Genomic DNA, 22,611 nt, shown 5'->3' on the forward strand with positions numbered 1-22,611 from the left:
GGTTGGCGAATGTGTTAATAGCAGAACGACGCCGTTTTGGGTGGGATTGAGTGGGTTGGGCCAGTTAGGTTCAATTGGGTTAACTGGGCTGGTGTAACCAGACCCAACTTAATTTATTTTCACTTGGCCTCTATACATGTTATGTTTTGGCGGTAGTGATTTTCACACACTCAGTTTTTTAGTTTCCCTTAATTTTGGCGGCTAACAAATAATGAGAAGACTTAGATGAAGATAAAATGAAAGTGCGAAAATCACTTATCTTAGCCAAGGTCGATTGTAAGCGAAGATCTCTAGGAAAGTGGATAAAAGCTGCTCTCTTTCTTACGCAGTCTGGTAAGTTTTGAAGGGAGCCCTAATTAGTTTCTTCAAGCCACAGGTCTTTGGTTTCAAATTTGAAGAAATTTGAGTCATTTGACCAACATAATTACTATGTGTGGATTAGGTCAGTTAGTTAGGGCAATATCTTCGTTCTCTTACACTCAAGCTCGAATATAGTTTTTCATGCTTGTTAGAGCAATATATTCATTCTATTGCACTCAAATTTGAATATAGTTCTTCGTAATATTTGAATATAGGCCTCCGGATGAGAAGGCACTGTCTGATTGTTTTCCTTCTCCTGGCATTCAGTTATCCGCGGAGGAGCTGAGTACGGGTTTGATGTGGCGATGAAGACAAGGTTCCGAGGGACATCAATGGAAGGGCTGCTTCCACATATTGCTGCTCCTGCATACTCGTTAAACTTGCCGAAATTGTCAAGCAGCATGAAGGTCTCTCACAGGATTTTGCCTGTTCGGACGTCTAATTTCGATACGGTCCCACGAAACGTGCAAAATTGTTCAATTGTGAGTCCTTCTTCTAGTGATGATGTTCCAACATAGCAACCCCTACAATTTGAAATTTGGTGCCATAAAATTACAGTATTAATACAACACTTTGTGACTTAAATATTATTGATTACATTACATTATTTCCAGCAAAGTACATGTGATGAGGATTAAAACAAAAATTAATGTTGTGTTGAAAGGATTAAAACATTGTCAGGAAACTAATAAAAAACTCGGATGCCAAGTTGCCAACAGAAGAACGTATTTGTATTTGTATTGTTTCTTAACGAGTGACACAATAGTTGAGTTCTTAACAAGTGGCACAATAGTCTTTTATTTTGCACTTTATTATTTCTTCTTGTATTATGAGGGGTAAGGTTTATACCCTCTGACTAAGTGTAACTTCTCTCTAATTCAATAAAATTTCGCTCGTACTGTCGGGTTTCTCTAAAAAAACAAAAAAAACTGAGTCAGGTTTGTGTTTGAATTTAGAACCCATTAACTTATAGGATGATATGACACGACGTATTGAGATAATGGGTTAACACATGTCTCGTTTATCAAGTCGAACTAAGTGGCTAGATTCATCATGTATATCTGTATATATATCTACATTGTTTCAGTTTATATTAATTATGAATGTAATTGTGTAAATTCTAAGTAGATTAGAAATTCTATAACATCTAGAAGATCTCCTATTAGTGTTTGTAGTACTTGGAGAGAAAAAATTTCTTTTTCTTACTAGTATAAATGAAGACACAAGGCATGAGGAATATTATGACATAGATTTCTCAACCCACTATTCTCTCTCTCTCTCTCTCTCTCATTTTCCCACACTAAAATGGCCCTACAACATATATAAATAAAGGCACGAGGAATATTATCACAAAACTTTCTTTGCCCTTTTTTTTTTCTTTCTCTCCATGTGCTGCACCTTCTCCGCTTCCCTACAATATATAATATATTCCAAAACAAACTAATTAGGCAAGAAATTTTGGCTTATCTAGTTTTCTGCCTTGATAATTAGATATATTCCGAGACTTCCAATATAAATTAGTAAGAGATGTGGATGGTGTTTGGTCTTCAATATATATCATTTTTTTTATTGATTGATGTATATAACCGTAACTATATCCCTTGATTTGGACGATTTTACTGCAAAACTGTGCACGTATTGGTCGGCATCATGATTAAAAATTAAGTTGAATCAGTCTGTATGGTACTATTCTGGTATGTTGAAAAAGTAAAACGTGAACTGGATTATTAGATTAATATTTATTGTTACTGGCTTAAGCGGGAAGTCTTTGCCCTCAAAAAACAAGAAATGTGCATTTTTTGGACTTAAATCTAAGAACCCCAATACAAAATCAGCAAAGAAACCTTCATATGTTCTACTAAGTGCTTCTCTAGAAGGGGGAAGTTGTTTTTATTTCACAACTAAGCTGTGCTTCTCTAGATGGGGGAAGTTGTTTTTATTTCATTAATAAGCCTTTACTGTAATTGTGAAAAGGTTGGAAGATCTGGCCAGAGAAGGTGATAGCCCTGTAGATTCGCTCTCATGGTTTAATCCTTCTTAGTAAAACGCGTGTTCGAATTCCGATCGCTTTTACGCAAGAAAGGGGGACCACCCTCTAAGCCTAAGTATTCCTGACTGATAGCATGCAAGTACCGGGAGGATTCGAATAGCTTAGATGCATGTATAAGATTGAATAAAAAGAAATTTAAGTGTGGGATATAAAACCTTACTATATAGTCTTATCTGTGTTACTCTTACTCTTCAAATTAAAGTTTACTTGGTACATTTCCCTTCATGGGTTAACATCAAATATCATACAAGTGATGCTTTCTTATTCCATGGACTACAAAGATGCATTATGAATTAACATTCTTCAATGAAAGGGTTCGATCATTTGACACAGAAGGCGAAAAGTGAGGTCCCGGCAGTAAACGTTGGATTTATAAATCCGAGATTAACTTTATACCCACTTCCGACATAAATGCATCCATTGCTTATTGACATGCCACCATACACGGTTGCTCCGGTGTCATAAGACCACAGGATTTTTCCACTCCGTGTCCATTGCGTATATAGAGCCTTGTGGATTTGGAGATCCAGCAAATAGAACGCCGTTGGCGACACGGACTGGGCTAGGTGAAGCTGCACCAGTAGGGCTGGCAGTTGACCATATGATTTTTTCACCGTGAGGATTCATTGCTACCCATCCGCCACCAATGATGTTATGTTATTTGATGGTTTCAGAGTAAAGTTTTTACCATCAGCGTTACCGATGTTGGTGTACACCATTTTCTTGTCAGTAGCTGCTCCCCAAGTTCCTCCTCCTTGAATGCTACCAGGCCCAGCCTCCGACACAGCACATAGATATAATTTACAGATGACACACATGTGTACGTGGCATTCATGTAGTGATTGATTTGAATCGAGTACTAATCTATTGTTTCTTTATTTCATTCTCGTTTTTTATTTCTAAAAGAGTAAGGTTTATGTCCCTCCTTCTTTTTTATGTATTCCTTTTTATTGTCTCTAGTTTTTTAGAGGTAAGGTTTGTCCCCCTGGCTAGATGTAACTTATTTTTTCGTTATCAATAAAATTTTCATCATACCGTCTACGTTTCCCTAAAAAAAAACAAAAAAAAAAGAACAACGTGTAAAGTAGGTATATTGCAAATTGATACCTTATACCAAACAATCTTTTTCTATGTAAGTTGTGGTGGTTTTCATGCATGAGAGACTGTTGAGTGAGTCCAAATCAACTTACCGTTGACCACAAAAGGCTGCCATTATTCCGATCTAGAGCCCAAGCAAACCCACCTTTCTGAACGGCAACAACTATATCTCTATTGGTTCCATTGACACGAGTTCTGAGCATCATTGGTGCTTCTCCAAAGTCAGCATCCACGTTTGGTCCAGTAGGGCAAGTTGAAACGTTTAAGAAAAAAGCAAGAAACCATACATCGTAGCCACCGAGCTGACGGTACCACTTGATATCGCCGCTGTCCAAATCAAGGGCTAGAATTGAGTTGCCATGATTTTCCGGCTCGGCACACACATTTAGATGAGGGGGCATAGTTGAATTATTCTGATTTTCTTGGCATTGGCTTACATGTTCAGGAACTGAGTAGACATTTCCGGTAGCAATATACACGTGTTTTCTATGGACGTCAATGGACGGACTGCTCCCCCATATAGCTGCCCCGGCATACTGTCCTAGCTCTCCATGGTTATCGGACAGCATGAAGGTCTGCCATAACACGGCACCGGATTTTACATCTAATTTCGCAAGGCTGCCGCGGAAGGTACAACATTCCTCAGGGCTAGACCTTTCTGCTAGTGATGTTGTTCCAATGCAGATGTTCCTATAACAATTGCACTAGATTAATATGTGCAATTATTAATTTTTTATACAAGGATACACACACACACACACTAAGAGGTGGATGAATAAATTAGTTTCAATTTGAACCTACGATATTTTATTTACAAGTGAAAAAAAAAAATATCACTAAATTATTCGTGGCTTCCCGATTTTCGTTTCTCTTAGGAGTTTTCTTAATTGTTATTTGTTTTTAATAGCTTTCTACTTCTTATTAGAGTTTGGCTTCATGTCCCCTCTAACTTATTGTATCTTTATTTTTCTTCTTCTTTAATATATTCATAACATTGTATTTTTCCATGACAGCAATGCTAGAGTGATGACATAGTTGTTTTAACTAATGTCTAACAACTTAGCCACCTCATTCCCACCGGCAAAATAGCTTCCGTAAATGGAACCCCGTACGACTTCCTCAAGCCTGATGCTGTGGAAAGCAGGATCAACAACTGCCTCAACAGCAGCGCAGGCAACAAACCGAAGCCCGCCGTGGTGGTGCACGACAAGAAGTCCGGGTGGGTTTTAGAGCTGTCGACGAATGCACCCGGTTTGCAGTTCTACACGAGAAACTTTCTCAAGGATGTGAAGGGGAAAGGAGGCTTTGTGTATGAACCGCATGCAGCGTTATGTTTGGAGACAAGGGTTTCCGGATTCTGTCAATCACCCTAATTTCCCGTCCACAATTGTGACTCCTAAAAAGTCTTACAAGCCTTATCGGTTGGAGTAAACGCAGAAAAAGTCGAATTACTCATGTATTAGTAAACACGCTAAGAATCAAGGATGAAAAGACTTTTTCTCATTTCAGGTAAGTAAACATGTCCTCAAACTTATGATTGTGCAAAGGACGGCTTATTAAAGCCTCTTAAAACAACCCCTATCCTCAAAATTTAGAGAAAATTTTTAGTGTGTCGAGAAGACAACCTGTTACATTAAGTATAATCATGCAAGTGGTTGAAAATTATTTTTCTTTTAAGTATCTATCTATTTGTATTATAACGCTTAATATACAATGTAAGAGACTGTATTTCCAGTACATGAAAAATTGCTCCAAAGTTTTTTTTGTTTTTTTTTTTCTTTTGTTAAACTCCATTGCTCCAAAGTTTGATCAACGGATGGGCTTGTTTTCACGAGCCATTAGCTGAACCGTGACTCGTTCTGGGTCGACCCTCAACTTTCCGGTCCAATTCGGGTCGTTATTAGAAGTTTGAAAACGTCGGTTTGTTGTGATTTCCTGTCGATACAAAACCGCCGTTAAAACGATGGCAGTTGAGGTCCTTGGCGCGCACCGGATTATATCTCCAAGACTCCATAGACGAAAAAGAAAGATGGCTGCTGGTGTGCTGCATGCTGCTTCCTTGGCCAGAATCTGCTCCTTGACTCCCACCGCAGGTTGCTGTGCATCCTCGCTTCCCATGCCACCAAAATATCTGAAAGTGAATATTTTCAGTCAATTTAATTATAAATTTTTATTATATATTTTGTTTGCTGATTAATGTTTGCAGATAAATGGAACATTTGCAGATTGATTTCGTCGCACAGACACTCAATGGTTTCCCAGAACTCTTCCTCCGCCACCGCTATTGGGTCTTCCACGACGTCGTCTTCGGGGACGTACGGCGAGTCGAAGAGGGTGTGGGTGTGGACGGAGAGCAAGCAGGTCATGACGGCCGCCGTCGAGAGAGGCTGGAACACCTTCGTCTTCCCCTCTCAAAGCCGTGAACTTGCCGATGAGTGGTCCTGTAAGCTCATTCAAACTTTTCAAGTTTTGGGTTTTGCTGTAATTAATTGAAGATAAAGGGGGAAAACTTTACAATTTTAGGGTTGCCCATTTGGGGATTCTTGTGGAATTCCATATAATTTCACCTTAGAATTTGTTTTTTTTTTTCTTTCTCACTTTTGATGATTTGGGTGTGGAATGTGAGCAGCAATTGCATTGATAGATACTCTCTTTGTCGAAGAGGGAGCGATTTTCGATGGTGAGAACAGAAGAGTTGCCACAATGCTTGAGGTCGCCAACCCCAAGGAGTTGGAGCTGCTTCAACCCGATAAAGCGCTCGGCGAAAATGTAGTTGTTGATTTGCTAGATTGGCAGGTATGTTGTTTATTGATCACGAAAATGTAGTTTGTTGCTTTTTATTTCGGTTTCTAAACCTTCCCGGGGTTTTTTTTTACCTTGTTTTTGTTTCTTAGGTCATACCTGCAGAGAATATAGTTGCTGCATTTCAAGGGAGTGGGAAAACAGTGTTTGCTGTTTCGAAAACCGCATTGGAAGCACAAGTCTTCTTTGAGGTATATATCAAACTTTTCAATTGAACTTCGGACTATCGCTTAGATTCTATGCATCCTTAAATACTGTTCGTGTTTATTATCTTGCGTTTGTAGGCCCTCGAGCATGGTTTGGGTGGAGTTGTCTTAAAAGTTGAAGAAGTAAAAGCTGTTCTTGACCTAAAGGTAATTAGTTACTGGCTAAGGGCTTGTTGGCCTTATGGAAAGCATTTTGTTTTCTTCTTATATTGGTTGTTATTATCAGGACTATTTTGACAGAAGAGATGAAGTGAGCAACATGTTGAACTTGACAAAAGCCGTTGTAACTCGAGTCCAAGTAGCTGGAATGGGGGATCGAGTTTGTGTTGATCTATGTAGTCTCATGAGGCCAGGGGAAGGACTACTTGTATGCTGTCACTCTACTTTCTATTATCTTGCTGCTCTCTTTACTCAGATGAGTTGGTTATCTATGATGTCATTGTTCTTATAGTCTAAAATTTTAATATCCTCAAGGTTGGCTCCTTTGCCAGAGGATTATTCCTCGTTCATTCGGAATGCTTGGAATCAAATTACATTGCAAGCAGGCCTTTCCGTGTGAATGCGGTGAGTTTGGTTTTGAGTTTCCTGGAAATTTTATAAACTGTGATCATGTAAATTGGTGCCTGCTGCAACAGTCATCATGTTCACTACACAGCATATTTACAGAAGATTGATTGCATTACATTACTTATCCGGATCATTTTGGGTAATAGGGCTTTCATTTAAAAATGATATCATTGTAAAAACTTTACTATATTCCATATCATATCAATCTAGTCCGCTCACTTTCACTTCAATAATGGAAGCCGAGAATAAATCCTTTCAGTTTCACGCAATTTCCACTTACCTTCTATATTCTCCCCATATAGAAAATAATCTGGTACCATGAGGCTTTTGTTATTTAGAAAAATCGAGATGAAAATGAAAAAGGATGTTAACATTATTTCTTTATGTCCCGTTTTACCTTTCTCTTCGTTTTGGCTGAATACGTAAACAATATTATTACTCTACAAGTAAAGTTGATAATGTGTGCAGCTTAGTCGTGGACGAACAAATAAACTTTCCTATCACAAGAATTATTGGATTATTTTGGAGCTACATTTTTGGTGGCTTCAAAAATTTATTTTCCATTGCCTATTTAACCAAATGTATGTGTGAAATGTGCAGGGACCTGTACATGCTTATGTTGCTGTTCCAGGCGGAAAAACGAGCTACCTCTCAGAATTGAAAGCAGGTAAAGAGGTGATCCTGGTTGATCAGAAAGGCCATCAACGAACAGCAATTGTTGGGCGTGTAAAGATAGAGACTAGACCGCTAATCCTCGTAGAGGCAAAGGTCTTTAACAGCTACGTTCACAAAATTTGATTAATCTTTTAATTAGAGTTGGGTACTTTTGCTGGTTAATAAACTTTATTGTTGATACTGGTAATATTTTTGCCTTCAGAGTGATTCGGATGATCAAACTTTCTACAGCATCCTTGTACAGAATGCGGAAACAGTTGCCTTGGTTTGTCCCTCCAAAGGTCTTCCTCACTCTCGTAACCGGTTTATTAAGTTGAATTATATTGTTTTTCCTATTCTCCGTTCATCTTACAGTTGCTGAACCTTCACTTACACTTGCTGCAGAAAGCGAACTGCAGAAAACTGCAATCCCTGTGACTTCGCTTAAAGTTGGAGATGAAATTTTAGTTAGATTACAGGGCGGGGCTCGGCATACAGGAATTGAAATTCAAGAATTCATTGTGGAGAAATAAGAAATGGAAGATGATGTGAACATGAAATTTGTCGAGATTTCTTACAGCCATGTAAATTTGTAACTGACATAACTGATATAACTAGATCATTTTTTTGGCCGTGAAATTGCTTGTGTACTACTTTAGTCATGTTTCTTGTTCAGCAGAATATTTAATCCAAATGCAAATGCAAGGAACAATTTATCACGTGCGCGTACACAATTGTCCGCAGTGGATGTGTTTGCTGCTTCGAAACTTCAGGCAGTTTCATGCACATCAACGGTTGGCAATTGCTCAGGCGGTTCACGTATGACACAAATAAATCGACGAGAAACACAGATGCAGATTACCGATAAAGACAGTTACTAACGAAGAAACAAGAAAACACAGGAAACCCTTTACACTTGACATACAACCACCACCTATAAGATTCGTTTCTTTGGCTAGTTTAAATGTTCCTTTGGTAAATTTCTATGCTCAATATCTATGTCTAGCCATACAAGTTAAGCTTGATGGCAAAACCCTATAAACTCGACTCTACGAAGAACACATTGACATTTAACTCAATACAACAACTGAGGTCTTTTCTTTTCCCACAGTTATATCCCTTAAACGATAACTTCTGACGCAAGGAAACGAAATGGAAATCAAAGAGGAGCTCAATCTTACGATTGTGCAGATTGCGAAATAGGTCTAGGTGATCGGTTAAGATAGTTTAGGTGACATGGTGAGGCATGCGGACCATTTGGCATGGATCGGGTTCTAGTTGGTTGTCCGTTCCTTGAAACCCCGACCAGCCCTCTACCGCCATTTCGAGAACTTGGATTAGACCCAGGAGCTTGCAAGGCTTGGTAGTAAGATGAGGATCTGGCCATGTCATTGAGGTCAGGAAGAGGCTTCAGCACTTCAACGACTTCACTCATCAGAGGTCTAGCCTTGGGGTCACGGCTAAGACAACGGGCAGCCAAATGAAACGCCTTCTGAGCACCTTTGATAGAGAAGTGGCCTTCAAGTCTAGGATCTATTAGACGGTAGAACCTTTGCCTGTCTCCCAGATGCGGGCGTGCCCACTCAACCAAGTTATGCTCCCCATTGGGTCGGTTTTTGTCCATAGATCTTTTACCAACCAACATTTCAAGCAAAACCACACCGAAGCTATAGACATCGCTTTTTGAAGTGAGGTGTCCTAATAGAAGATAGCTTGCATTATATAAATTACTTTACATTCCATGAAAGCAGAAGAGCATAAATGACGAGATGCAGTCAGAACTGTTGAGAATAAGGCAAAAAAAGAGATTCATATAGTTTATGATACCAACCTGTCATTACATACTCAGGGGCTGCATAACCGTAAGTGCCCATAACTCGGGTGGAGACATGAGTTTTGTCTCCCTCTGGAGCATCTTTTGCGAGCCCAAAATCAGAAAGCTTAGCGGTGTAGTCCTGGAAGAGAATCATTGATTAGAAGAAGAGGTACCAGGTAAAAACAATGACATTCAAACCTGAGCTCAATAACGCACCACATCCAGCAGTATATTAGATGTTTTAAAATCTCGATAAATCACTGGCCTTTTGGCTTCCTCATGAAGAAAGGTAAGACCCTGTGCAGCACCAAGAGCTATTTTCATCCGGATAGGCCAAGGGAGCGGCAAGGTCCCTGAAATGGGGGGGGGGGGGGGGGGGGGGGGGGGAATTATTACTGAAGCACGTGACAAATCAAACTACCAGAACTTGTACTGCACACTCTCATACACATTTTACTTCCGTTTTTTTCTTTTTTAAGGAAACATCTCATGGAAAATTTTCGAGGTGTGGTGATTTGAACTCTAGCTTTCTTACCACCTCACTGTATTTAATTGTGAAGTGCACCCAACTTCGGTAAGTTTTAACCCCTTTCTTTATTTAGATGTAAATTAACAGGAAATAAATCGTAATCCACAACCTCCAAACATGAATTTAAGACTGTCGTATCACATTTTGCATATGAATAGCATCTAAAACATAGAAACTTTTCTTTCCTAAGAGAAACACTTTCAAACATACTATTAACAAGCAAAAAAACTCTAGGACCTGTGCTAAAACAGTATCCACACGTCAACACTAATACTAATAGAAAACTGGTCACCAAAAACTACAACCATCATCATCCTTATGGCCTTCATCATCACATTAAACTCTATCCTAGGTTAAATTCAGTACGAGTCACAATAGTTCAAATCACTCGCAAGCATAAAAGGTGAGCATAAATCTTCGAGCCAAAAGAAAATACACGTCTAATCACTTGTCACAAGGAAAGACCATATTCAAATTTCGAGGAGATATAGTTTTGAGCACATACTTCTAAAGAGGTGATTCTCCAAGCTTCCTCGAGGCATAAACTCATAGACAAGTAACCTTTGATCATCCTCAATGCAATAACCATATAGCTTGACTAAATTTGGATGAAGTAGGTTGCCAAGATAATTAACTTCAGCCTACAACACGGAAAAGACACAATGTTATCTTTCATCCACAAAAGTGAATAACAAACACGCCATAATTCTAATTAGTGGTAATGGACAAAAAGTGGTAATGAGGCTCCATACCAGCCATTCTTTATGACCTTGAAGTCCCTCATGGTTCAGAGTCTTTACGGCAACTGCAAGCCCAGCTCCAGGTTTTACTGGAGTAGTTCCATGTTCGTCAATCCAGCCTTTATATACACAACCAAATCCACCCTCGCCCAAAAGATTCACAGGCCTAAAATTCCTTGTTACAGACTTAAGCTCATCAAAGGTGAATTTTCGTAGCTGAGAAGCAACTTTCAGTTCCTCAGCTGCCTTGGGAGTAGACACAGTACTTCCTGTGTTACTGGTGGATGAAGACGAAGCAACTGGAGCAGCTGGCTGGTCTTTGATCGAGTCATTTATACCTTTACTTTCCCCTGGTTTACAAACGACACCATGTCAAATCATCATGTATAATTTAACACAACCAGCTTAGCTTTATATAAAGAGCAGGCGCAGATTCTAAATTTGGCACAACTAGGATATGTAGATGCATTGATAGAGAAGTCCGCATAATTATCAACCTTTGTTAATGTATTTTATGCACCAGAACGCGTAATAAGAATATGCTCTGCCAATGTGAGCATCCCGTTAAATGTTTGCCTTGTCTAATTTTGTTTTTTATTATGGGAAGCATACTTTGAGGATATGTGGAATTACATACAGATTAACTTCTAGATGATCATAAAAAATTGGACAAGGCTATTTGAAGGAATAGGTGACCATGATAAGAGCCCTCCCTACTAAAGATAAGCTTGCTAAACAGTTAAACAGATACAGGTAACACAGCGTCACACCTACGTTACTTTCATGAAAGAGTTTTGTTTCAGTCAGTTGCCCACGTGCACGTGGAGAGTAATTGACACTAGCATTGCTGTTACAAAATTTACATACAGAGAGACACGTCTCATCACGTTAGAGATGCATTAATGGTCAAGACAACTCTAAAATCTTCCGCCAAATGCAGAAACATAATCATTTCACATAGCGCACATCCAAATTAACACGTGCACAGAATTTATACATAACGATGAAAGGGTTCTACCTGCGTATCCCTCTTATCACGCACTCAGTGACACGAGTCAACAAAATCTAGCCACATTTCATATAGAACAGAGCGAATCAAACACGTGCACAGCATTTATCCAAAACCACAAAAGAATGATCTAGCCCTATATCCTTATGTTTGGGAGCATCCAGAAAGCACAAGTCAAAGTCGAATCTAGATAACAGAACATACTTAAAAGTCAAAATCAAACATGCTGGAAATACTTATGCACGTTGGAATGTTCGGTAGAATTAGTACAATTCTAATTAGAACACCTCATGGTAGAACTTTCAAAAGTTCTTAGCCATTCTTGATTAAGAAGCAACAAAACTACCAACTAAGGAAACCTTATCACTGGATAAAACCAAAACCCAGAAACAATGCACTAACAGATACGATCACAGAATAATCAATTTATCCAACCAGAATAACAAACGCAGAACCGAATGAAGATTTGATGAGCCTAATAAGCTATTTTAAACCAAACATCTATATCTATATGCAATGGCGCACCGACGTGCTAAATAACATGATCACACTAGTACATTGTCAAGGAATCAATCAAAATCTAATCTGAAAGTAAAACCGCAACAATTGAGACAAAATGTATAAGGAAAACATCGTAAAACAAAAAACGAAATTTTAAGGAATGAATTGAATTATACCAGCTGGTGAGCTAGTTCCACTTGTAGGCCTATTCAGCTTGGTCTTTGGAGACATGCACATCCCCATGAACCTTAACTTCATCCAACATCCTGTCACTTCATCTTGATCATCTTTCTTTTTCTTTCCCTTTGATTTTCCGACATTCTTACATACAACAGAAGCACCACGTCCCAATCCCATGCTGTCAAAACCCTAAATTAAGAAACCAACCTTTCAATCCCCTTTGAAGACGAACAAATATGGAATTCAGAGAACAACTCCGAAAGAACAACTTCAAAAGAGAAAAACTGCCCAAAAAAATCAAAATTCTAGGAAACGCATTGGACCCTTTTCAGATATGAGAATCCTGAATTCAAAAAAACCCAAAAAACACAGAAACCAACTTGAAAAATCGAGCTTTTTTGCTTCAAATCACTCCACCGGACAAAACCCTGGCAAGAAAAACGACATGCAAGCCAAAACGACGACCACCTAGTAAAATTTGCAGCTAAAACATAAGAGAATGCCGGACTCAAAACGAGCAAAAAAACCCAGAAACAGAATCTCAGAGGGCGACGAGTTCAAAGAGAAAGAACACATTTTGCACTAGAAAATCATCACTTCATCTCTCCCGGCAAAACAGAAAAAAAAACACGCATTCACTAACACAAAAAGAGACATAGAGACACAGTGACAGAACGAAAACAACTGCGAAATCGCGTCGAGGTTAAGCTAACTAGAAACCTAAGAACAATGCGGTTTGGTTTGGTGAGAGAGAGACAGAGAAAGAGAGAGGAGGTAAACGTGCGTTAAGCATGAAAAGGAGTGAAGGACAAGGGTGAGGACTGAGGAGGATGTTTGAGAGGCGTTTTGAGAGAGAGAGAGAGAGTGAGGAGGGGAAAGTGTAAAACAACAGGCAATGAGCGAGCCCCCCAAAAAAAAAAAAAAAAACGGTTGCCGGGCATCCTCCAACTTGTGACTCTGAATCGTTACCATGCCAGTGCTCGTTTGCCACAATTCATGTGTTCTTTGGTTAAAAACGAAATAAATTTGAAAATTTAAAAAGATAATTACAAATTTTGATGATGATGTGGAGCTCATGCAGTTGCTCAACATGTCGTTTGATTGCATAATTATGGTGTTATTGGGACTTAATTTGTCCTATTATTGCTTGTTGAGATAGGATCCTGCTGTCCACATACCGTTCTCAATTTTCGATCATCGAGTTGAATAGACTGAAGAAGATTAATGTTAAAAAATTAACAAGGTGCGAGTGAGGTAAAATGGGTGTGTGAATACCACTTTTGGTTGAGATAAGGGTTTTTCTTTGCAAATTTGCATTAGGCCAATGTTAACTGAGTTCAAATTTCTCTTATTGTAAATTAGAGTAACTTAAACAGGCTAACAATAATGTTGTTTACATACACAAAATTAACAGACTTGTTGACACAATCTCTAATCTAGGTGATTTCTTCTATTATATGTCTAGATTAGTTGTGTATCAATTAGAAACATAAAGCTGCTATCATTGTTCACACACTGTCTATTTACAATGGCATAGCCATCCACAAGGCTAAGGTTGGTCGTAGCCCAGAGAGGTTTTCTATGAGGGTAGTGTTATCCATGCACTCATTTTTACTTCTTACACACCTCTCTTAATTGCCGGTTGTTCAGATTGAATGAATTGAAAATGATCACTAACAAAATATTAATAAGGTTGTGTTGGAAGTAAAATGGGTTTGTGATAGATCTATTCTTTTGTAAACTCATGCTTATAGCCTACTCAATTTCAATACAGATTATTATTTAATGTATATTTAGTAGAGGAGAGGTAGTAAATAATACGTTTTCTGCTAAAAATTATAAATTAGTTATATCTCCAGTCCCTCTTTATTCTATTATTTAAAGGAAAAGACCATTTACCATATGTAATTTAGCTTATGTGCTTCTTACTCAAGAAAAGATTAATAAAGTTCTTTAAATGCACAATTAAATCCCTATCTCCGCAATTCTTGACTTTCTGTTGTAATTTTCCAATGAATGTCACATTTGGTACATTCTTAATCTCTTTATTTACTTATTCTTGATTTAATTGGTAGGTTAATTATTTATATGGTCATTGAATTTATCGGTTAGAATTATGATTTTGAGAATAGTTTATATTATATTGTTGTTCTTTTATATTGATTATTATATAATTTTATATAAGCAAAAAAAAATAAACATATCATTTTATGGTACTATTTTCAGCTAGCCCACCCAAGAAAAAAATCCTGGCTCTACCCTTGGCTATTTAGACACACTTTATGACACACTGGTAACTTTCACATCGTTGTAATGTTATTTAGACATAGATAGTGCTACTCTCACAGCTAATTGTACCTCCCACAGACCTTTACTATTTTTTTGTTCATTAATCTTCTTCTATTCATTCAATTCAACAACCAAAAATTGAAAAAGATGAGTGAGAGTTAAAAATAAGTGTGTAGATAGCACCTCTCTTTAGACACACTTGATGACACATTAAATGCAGTTAGATAAGTCCCATCTCATTAAATAGTGTGTCAACAATGTAAATATGTTTTATGTGTCTAAATTGCTTTTTGAAAAATTAGGAGAAAAAAGACTTTTCCTTTTTACTTTATCTTTTAGTGGTGTGGTTTTATGGTATTAACTTTCTGCTATCTTTTTTAATTTTCTGTTGAGGACCCTTTTAATGCATTTTTGTCGGTTTTTTCAACTTTTGTTCTTGTTTTTGTCATGCAATCCCATTTGCCACTCGCCACGCGCGCGTAACGGGTTCTCTTCAGATTTTCCCTCCTTCCTTTTATATTTGGGCTATTTTCAAAGAAGCCCATATTTTCTTTCTTGGGTTTACTTGTTTGTTGGCCCAGTCAAAAACTCGAATTATATTTTTATTAATGGGCTCAAATTAAAATGGGAAATAATGGTAATAGTTTGGTAGATCATGGTATGTTTTAATTGTTACAATTAAATTAGTTATTTCCCTCCAAAAATAAATAGTTAGGTTAATAAATGAGGCTATGAACAAAATAATAGTGTCATACATCATTTGGTAATTTGATTGCGTGCCTTTTAAGGTTGTGAAATAAAATGTGGGTATAGTTATATTGGTTAGAGTTAATGTGTTGCTCCTTATGTATTTCAATTTATTTTTTTTTCGTGGAATTTAGATTAAATTATTTTGTATTTTAGTTTCCTTTTGAAGCTATAGTTTGCTTAGACTCTTACATATATAAACAACTTTTAGGGTTGTATTCCTCAATTCATTCATATTATTGTCAATTAATTTTAGAGTTTTCTCTATTGCCTAATGGATTTTGGATCGTTGATGGACTTCAGCTTATATTCTAAGATTTAACGATGATCGATCCTACATATCCCCTTTTTCACTGCATCAACCAATGTCATGAATGAATTTTTTTTCATCTTTTAAGAAGAACCAATAGTAGACATGAATTTATTAATTTTTTTTTCCATAAAATCACTTTCAAAAACGCGAATGCTTCTCTTTCCAAATGGGCCCTAAAATCATTATCACATGCCTCCCCGTGAAGTTGGGCTTACACTAAATGAGGCCACATCTCCATCTATGGATCTGGGCTACAAAATTATGAAGTTTGTAATTTTTGGGTTTTTCCACTTTACCCAAAAAGAAAAGAAAATAAAAAGGATAAAAAAGAAAAACTCTGGTGGATTGTACAGCCAACGGCGGGAGTGGAGGGAGAGAGTTGCACACCGCCGTTCATTAATCCGACATGCATCGAGAAAGTACAATGCCCAATGCATCAAACCACTGCGATACAGACTCTAGAAACATGCTCCTTCAGAATTTATATTGTAATATATAATACATACTAGCAACCGGCACACACACTATACGTGTACAACTCAAATTTCTTTTTATTGTGGTATGAGTTATAATCAATGTGCACTGTATACATCATTTTGAAGAAAAAAATCTTTTCATTGTGGTATGAGTTACATGAACTTATGAAAACAATTACTAACATTAGAGAAATAAAACCAAACTTATGAGTTAGGCAATACTTTCATAATTTTATAATAATTTGTAAAGATATTGTTACATGAAACACTAAAATCATCACTAACTTCAGTACATCTCCCAAAAGTTGTATAATGTGGAACTCTACTTGGATGAAACCAAGCCCTGTAACAGAGTAAAAACAATCGAATGCAACAACATAAGTAATTGAGGAGTGATAAATCATGATTAATATATGTATTTCAATGAAACATCGAATGTATTGCAAGGGATTTTAAATGCTTAAAACTTTCTTCCTCCAGCCTTGCATAAGATGCAGAAACTAAATAATGAGGCTCATACCTTCAGAACATTGGATGCCCATTCATGGTGGGAGGGCCTCCAGTCTACGATTCGTGGGTCAAAGCGACAAGGGGCGGTGAAATAGGGGTCGTGCGGGAAAACGCAGAGGATGTGGGAGAAGTTGTTGGGTGGTGGGTCTAGCAGAGGGCAATTAGGGTTGGAGGAGAGGAAGAGCCTACATAATTTGTAGGTGGGTTAGAGGCAGGCGGGGTGGGAGAAAGGGATGAAGGAGGTGGGGTGGTTACAACGGTTGAAGAGGATTTTGGCGAGAAAGAAGAAAAGAGTGATAGAGAATGTGAGAGTGGGAAGTTTTTTTTTTTTTTTTTTTTTTTAATTAGAGATATGTTAGGATTATATGTAAGTGAAACTTTGGAAGGAAAAAAAACAAAAAACAAAAAAAAGAAAAAAAAGCAAAATTTGGTTGTGTGAAATTACATTTATGCCCATATTTCTTAGTCATGTTCTGTTTTAATTAAAGGGCTAAACTGGTAATTTCATAGGATTTTGGTTGACAATGAGTGTTTTATTAATTAGTAGAGATTATAGAGAGAGAGAGTAAGAGAGAGATTTGATCATATCAACAAACATCATGCCACTGCAAGCATGGTGTTCAAGACTTGGCATCCATTGTGTAATCAACGATTTAAAACGTAAATTTAAAGATATTCGAATATATATATATATATATATATTTTGTTAGTTTTCCTTTTATTTAAATCTAATCTACATACAAATAGAATCTTCTTTGTCAATCAAAAGAGGGTGACTATAATTAAAAAATATATATATATACACTAAATATACATTTTAACATGGCTCTGCGATTTCTTATGGGCACACTCTGTATTTTTCACTTTTTTTTCTTACTTCTTCTTAAATATTCTACTAAATATATACTAGTTACTCAATAAATAGTAATACATTATAATGATTTTCTTAATGCTCATGGAGAATATTTCGAGAAAATAAAAAATTTGTATTTTTTACAAAAAAAACTTGGATAAAGACTCATGGTTTTTCAGTCGGTTTTACAAATTCATACATAAATCACCGTTCAATGTATTTATTTTCACTTTCGCCTCACTATGAAGTTTTGAAAATTAAGGTAAGACTTTCCATTGAGATTCCTGAGTGTCGAACCCTATTTGACAATGTTATGGGGCTCACTACTATATTTTTCACTTATTTTTTTAGTTTTTGGCTCAAATATTATACTAAATATGCATTTTATGCTCAATTAATTGTAAAATCACTTCCAAATTCCTTAAAAAATTTGATTTAATGCTCAGGAAAAATATTTTGCAAAAATAAAAAATTTGCATTTTTGTCAAAAAATATGGGTGTTAGGTTGGCTCGATCACGCAAAACGAGATAGACCATGGCACACAAAACAAGACGGCCTCCGCTCGTAGAAAATGGGGCGGGCTTCTAGGACGCAAAACGAGAAGAGCTCGCACATGAAAAATGAGGCAAGATACGATGCACAAATCGAGGCAACCATGTGCATGGAAAACAAGGTTGTCTCCGTGCATGCCAAAACTATATTTTTGTTGTAGTGGTAATAAAAGAAAAATTAACAAAAATGTAGAAAAATGACTCAAAGTCTAGGAGTGGTAGAAAGTCGCCCCACAAAGTCATGTGTGACTTTTTGCCACCCCTAGACTTTGAGTATTTTTGTACATTTTTGTTAACTTTTCTTTTATTTCTTTTACCACTAGAAGAAATTATCATACTCATGCTCTTCAAAATATACTTTTCCGTGCAATTTTTTTTATTAATTTGAAGATATTTGAATTTTTTTTTTTTGTTAATTTTTCTTTTATTTAAATCTAAACTACATGTGAATGGCTATTTAACAAAACAAAATATTGCTATTTTATGTTTACGCCTCACCTACAACTGATTCTAACATCTCTAATTTCAGGAAAAAAAAAAAACTAAATATACATTTTAACACTCTGTTGAGATTCTTCAATGTCGAACCCCATTTGACAATGTTCTGGACCTCACTACTATGGTTTTTTTTTTTTTTTTTTTAAGCTATTGGCTCAAATATGCTACTAAATATACCTTTTGTAATGCCCCGCCCCAAAACAATTGTTCCAGGATATAATTTCTGTGATAGGCCAAATTAAACTCTTGTTTATTTAACTACCATTAATCACAATTCTTTATTTAAATTCCTAATTACTCACAAAATCTACAACCAAAATTTACTTACCAAAAACATAAGACTTAATTCCATCTTATTCATCAAATTTCTTTTCTTAAATCAACTTCCCAACAAAATATAATTCTCAATTATTTAAGGTTGCATCTAACCCCTGTTAGACTGTCTACGTACCCTTGAGTAGGATCAAGCCTTTTGTAGTTCACTATTCATCCTTTTATCCATTTCCGAAAATACTCTAATAACGGCAATAGTCAACATTAGATTTCACAATCAAACCACACCATATGGATACCAATTACAGATTTAAACTATCAAAATCCGCATGAAAAGATAGTGTCGGCCCATAGGCCACGCGCCACCACAGGTAGCGGTTTTCGGTGAACGGAAACCTAATTTTCCAACTAACTCTAAAAATTACCAAAATTTACAAGCAAGTAGATTTCAGTGAGAGGAACAACTTTCATACCTGGGCCGAAAGCCAAATTTGGCCGGGAAACACCTCAAATCACCCTTGGACCGCCATAAACCCCGAAAGTGGGTGAACCTCAATCCATCGAATTTGAAGCTCCACCGCCCCCAAACTTGTTTGGGGTTTGTTCCTGGGCTCAAGAGACACCTGAGGGCGGTGGTGCTTGGTTGAGTTTGCTTCAGGAATGGCGGATCGCCCCATAAGGCCCGTCACACCCACCAGTGATATTCTTCATGAAATGAAACCAAATCTCGTCAGGTTTGGGGTGGAAATGGTAGAGGGAAGGTCGTGGGGTCAAGTACAAGTGGTGATGTCAGTCAATTCGTCGAAAAAATCGACGATTTCTCTTCGGAAATTCACCCAGAGACTGGGTCGGGTCATGCAGGAACTGGGTCAAAGGATCCGGTGCACTTCATTCCTCTCCTTTCTCTCTTGTCATTAGTCCATTCATGACCTCCCCCTCCCTCATTGGTATGGTTCCTCCCTTTTCTCTCCTTTCTTTTCCATCTCTATCGTCCATTTCTCTCATTTCCTTCAATCTTGGCCACACACGTGGCTCCCCAGATTTTGCTCCAAAAATCTGAAGCCTTCTAGAATGAAGGAAAATTACCAAAATGTCCTTAACTTTAAATGTTAATAACTCATTCGTTATAACTCCGTTTCACAAACGGTTTTCGCCTACGCGCTCGTAAGACCGAGCTCTATCCACATTTAACAAGAAATAATTTAATCTAAATGAGTATAAAATACGTCCTTAGATAATTAAGTAAAACCAACTAGGGCCATTTTCATATTTTTCACTTATCGATACATTTTACGACGTAACTTATAATAATTTATGGTAATAAAATTTAAAATTTTCTCAATTAAATTTTCATAACCATAAATCGATTTATTTTCGATTTTCTCCACATGTTCATAATTATGAATATCAAACTCATATACCTAAATTTTTTCAGGGTATTACACCTTTGTTGATCAATAAACTGTAAATATGCTTCCAAATTGCTTAAAAAACTTGACTTAATGCACAGGAAATACATATTATTCATGAGCACCCCTCTAATGTTGTGATGATCATGTCAATCGTATACTGCAATTTCATGTCAGTTGAAACATGTGACTAAACTGAATTGTTGAAGGAATTTGAGGTTCCACCATAAAACTAGTTGGTTATATGAGGAGTAGCCCAACTTACTTAGAAGCACATGTAGGTCCCTTCCTTTCCCTACATGAGATTCAATACGCCTCTTACGTGTGACAAATTTTCAAGCCAAACACATGAACAATACAAACGGTGTGGTGTAAAGCATGTGTGGTAGTTGGGCTTCACTTGGAACAACCTGCTCTAATACCTTAAAAAAAATTGAGATTTCACTCTAAAACTAATTAATTTTATGATGGAACCCTAGCTTTCTTCAATTCTTATGGTCTAAATTGGAGGAGACAAAAGCCTTACATTTTCACATGTACTCCTACACAAGCTTAAGCTAGTACTAGTATACGTGTCTTGCCAAGCGTATACATAATCGTAAAACTTGCGTGTTGTCCAACAGTTTTGTGATTACGACTTAAAGAAATCGAACTATTGATTTACCCTAATTCTAACTCATTCACTCACCGACCCTCACAGCATATCCCAGGCTTATATATATTGGTTAATTAGTGGGTTGACTGTTGTGAACTCTTTTTCATTAGTTAACTTGATATGATCATTTCGGTCTCCTAAACACAAACCCAACAACACAAATCTATATTAAATCCTATTAAAAATGATACGAAGATTACACAGGAAAAGAGATCTTTCGTAATAGTGCCTAACTCAAGAAAGCTACATATATAGAACTTGAATGATGTGACGACTCAAAAAATAAGTACTCGGGTACTCTGTTGAAAAAAAAAAATATATATATATATATATATATATATCATGAAAAGTTAACTTCTATATCTTTATCGCAAAATAATTACAAGGGCAAATTAATGTACTTTAATATTATGAATGTAATTGAGGTTTCATCTTAAAATCAATTAGTAATAAAGAAGTATTTGAATTATTTTTAAGTTCAAACAAAGTTTTCTAATTACTCTGACTCGAAACTCATACTCTTAACAGAAGTATTATCGCAATGATATTTTCATTGTATGAATGTGCGGTGTAAAGTAAGACGGATGTAGTTGTGTTGAATGAAGGATAGGAAGGGATTCACATATGGTGTGGTAGTAGGTCACATGGATAGGATAGTACACAGTTAGATACTTTCTCTTGTTAGATGGAAATGTACAGTTAGATACTTCCTCTCGTCAGATGGAAATTTACAGTCCAATGACCATTTCCTAACTCCATTTGTTTTCTTTCTCCTGCCGTCTTTTTGGCTTCTTTCTATTTGGAATGTGTGCTCAGAATCTACCGTTCAACCTGAAAGATTTTTCAATATGATCGGTACACATAATGATATATTATGTATTATTATATAAATAGTGAGATGTGTGTGTTAAAAAATTAATAATTTAAAAAATAAAATTTCGCATCACTTATATTAAAACATATGATGTACCACTTGTGTTTCCGTCATAATTAAAAATTTCTCCTCAACCCTCTTTTCTCCATCTCTTTCATTGGTCCTTCGATCTTTACCTCCCACAGAGATTTTCCTCAGAGTTACGTTTAAGGCTTTAATCTTCATGAACATTTCTGTAGCTAATCTGCCACATGAAGTCAGCCTTTTTCTCATCACTGCAAGTATATCATGATTCCCAAAGAACCAACAAAGAAATTAAGAGTAAAATTGAAAATTTTGCCGGGTAAGAGAATCCTTTTGATCTTATTCATATCCCATATGCTCCATGGCAGTGCTGGAAATCCACTCACTGGCACATGTATATATCTCCATTTATCTTAATTATTTAGTAGTGTACCATACGCCATCTTGCGAAATTGAGCGTAATTAAGTTGCTATTAATTCTTTTGCACCTAAGATTGAATATCTTCATGTAGATTAGATTAGACTATAACATCGCTCGAACAAGAAAAATTCTTAATATGATTTATGATCTAAAGCCCAAACTAAGAAAATTAGTAAGCCTAGACAATCAAGAAAAGTATGGGATA

The 22,611-nt window shown here is 36.7% G+C and overlaps 2 protein-coding genes and 1 pseudogene across 4 annotated transcripts; 1 reads left to right on the forward strand and 2 right to left on the reverse strand.

Moving 5' to 3' along the window:
• Nucleotides 1-2,730: 2,730 nt before the first annotated feature.
• LOC137739296 (uncharacterized) lies at nucleotides 2,731-4,830 on the reverse strand (annotated as a pseudogene).
• A 627-nt stretch (nucleotides 4,831-5,457) lies between these two features.
• Nucleotides 5,458-8,399, forward strand: LOC137739146 (uncharacterized). Of its 3 annotated transcripts, none has more exons than XM_068478653.1 (10): nucleotides 5,458-5,601; nucleotides 5,715-5,951; nucleotides 6,138-6,304; nucleotides 6,403-6,501; nucleotides 6,595-6,663; nucleotides 6,743-6,883; nucleotides 6,991-7,080; nucleotides 7,684-7,851; nucleotides 7,961-8,039; nucleotides 8,143-8,399. In XM_068478653.1, exons 1-10 carry the CDS (start codon nucleotides 5,472-5,474, stop codon nucleotides 8,268-8,270), a joined length of 1,308 nt encoding a protein of 435 aa, XP_068334754.1. In that variant the 5' UTR covers nucleotides 5,458-5,471; the 3' UTR covers nucleotides 8,271-8,399. The 3 variants fall into 3 exon arrangements, with proteins under 3 accessions (XP_068334754.1, XP_068334757.1, XP_068334755.1); XM_068478656.1 differs by having other exon boundaries at nucleotides 5,468-5,601; nucleotides 5,734-5,951; XM_068478654.1 differs by having other exon boundaries at nucleotides 5,506-5,645; nucleotides 5,734-5,951.
• A 247-nt stretch (nucleotides 8,400-8,646) lies between these two features.
• LOC137739147 (serine/threonine-protein kinase PBL34-like) lies at nucleotides 8,647-12,610 on the reverse strand. Its single transcript, XM_068478657.1, has 6 exons — nucleotides 12,509-12,610; nucleotides 10,835-11,172; nucleotides 10,588-10,723; nucleotides 9,770-9,906; nucleotides 9,569-9,692; nucleotides 8,647-9,435 (listed from the first exon to the last, which is right to left on the reverse strand). Exons 1-6 carry the CDS (start codon nucleotides 12,588-12,590, stop codon nucleotides 8,915-8,917), a joined length of 1,338 nt encoding a protein of 445 aa, XP_068334758.1. The 5' UTR covers nucleotides 12,591-12,610; the 3' UTR covers nucleotides 8,647-8,914.
• Between the last annotated feature and the right edge of the window lie 10,001 nt (nucleotides 12,611-22,611).

This window comes from Pyrus communis, chromosome 7, assembly GCF_963583255.1.
Source record: "Pyrus communis chromosome 7, drPyrComm1.1, whole genome shotgun sequence".
NCBI classification, from domain to species: domain Eukaryota; kingdom Viridiplantae; phylum Streptophyta; class Magnoliopsida; order Rosales; family Rosaceae; genus Pyrus; species Pyrus communis.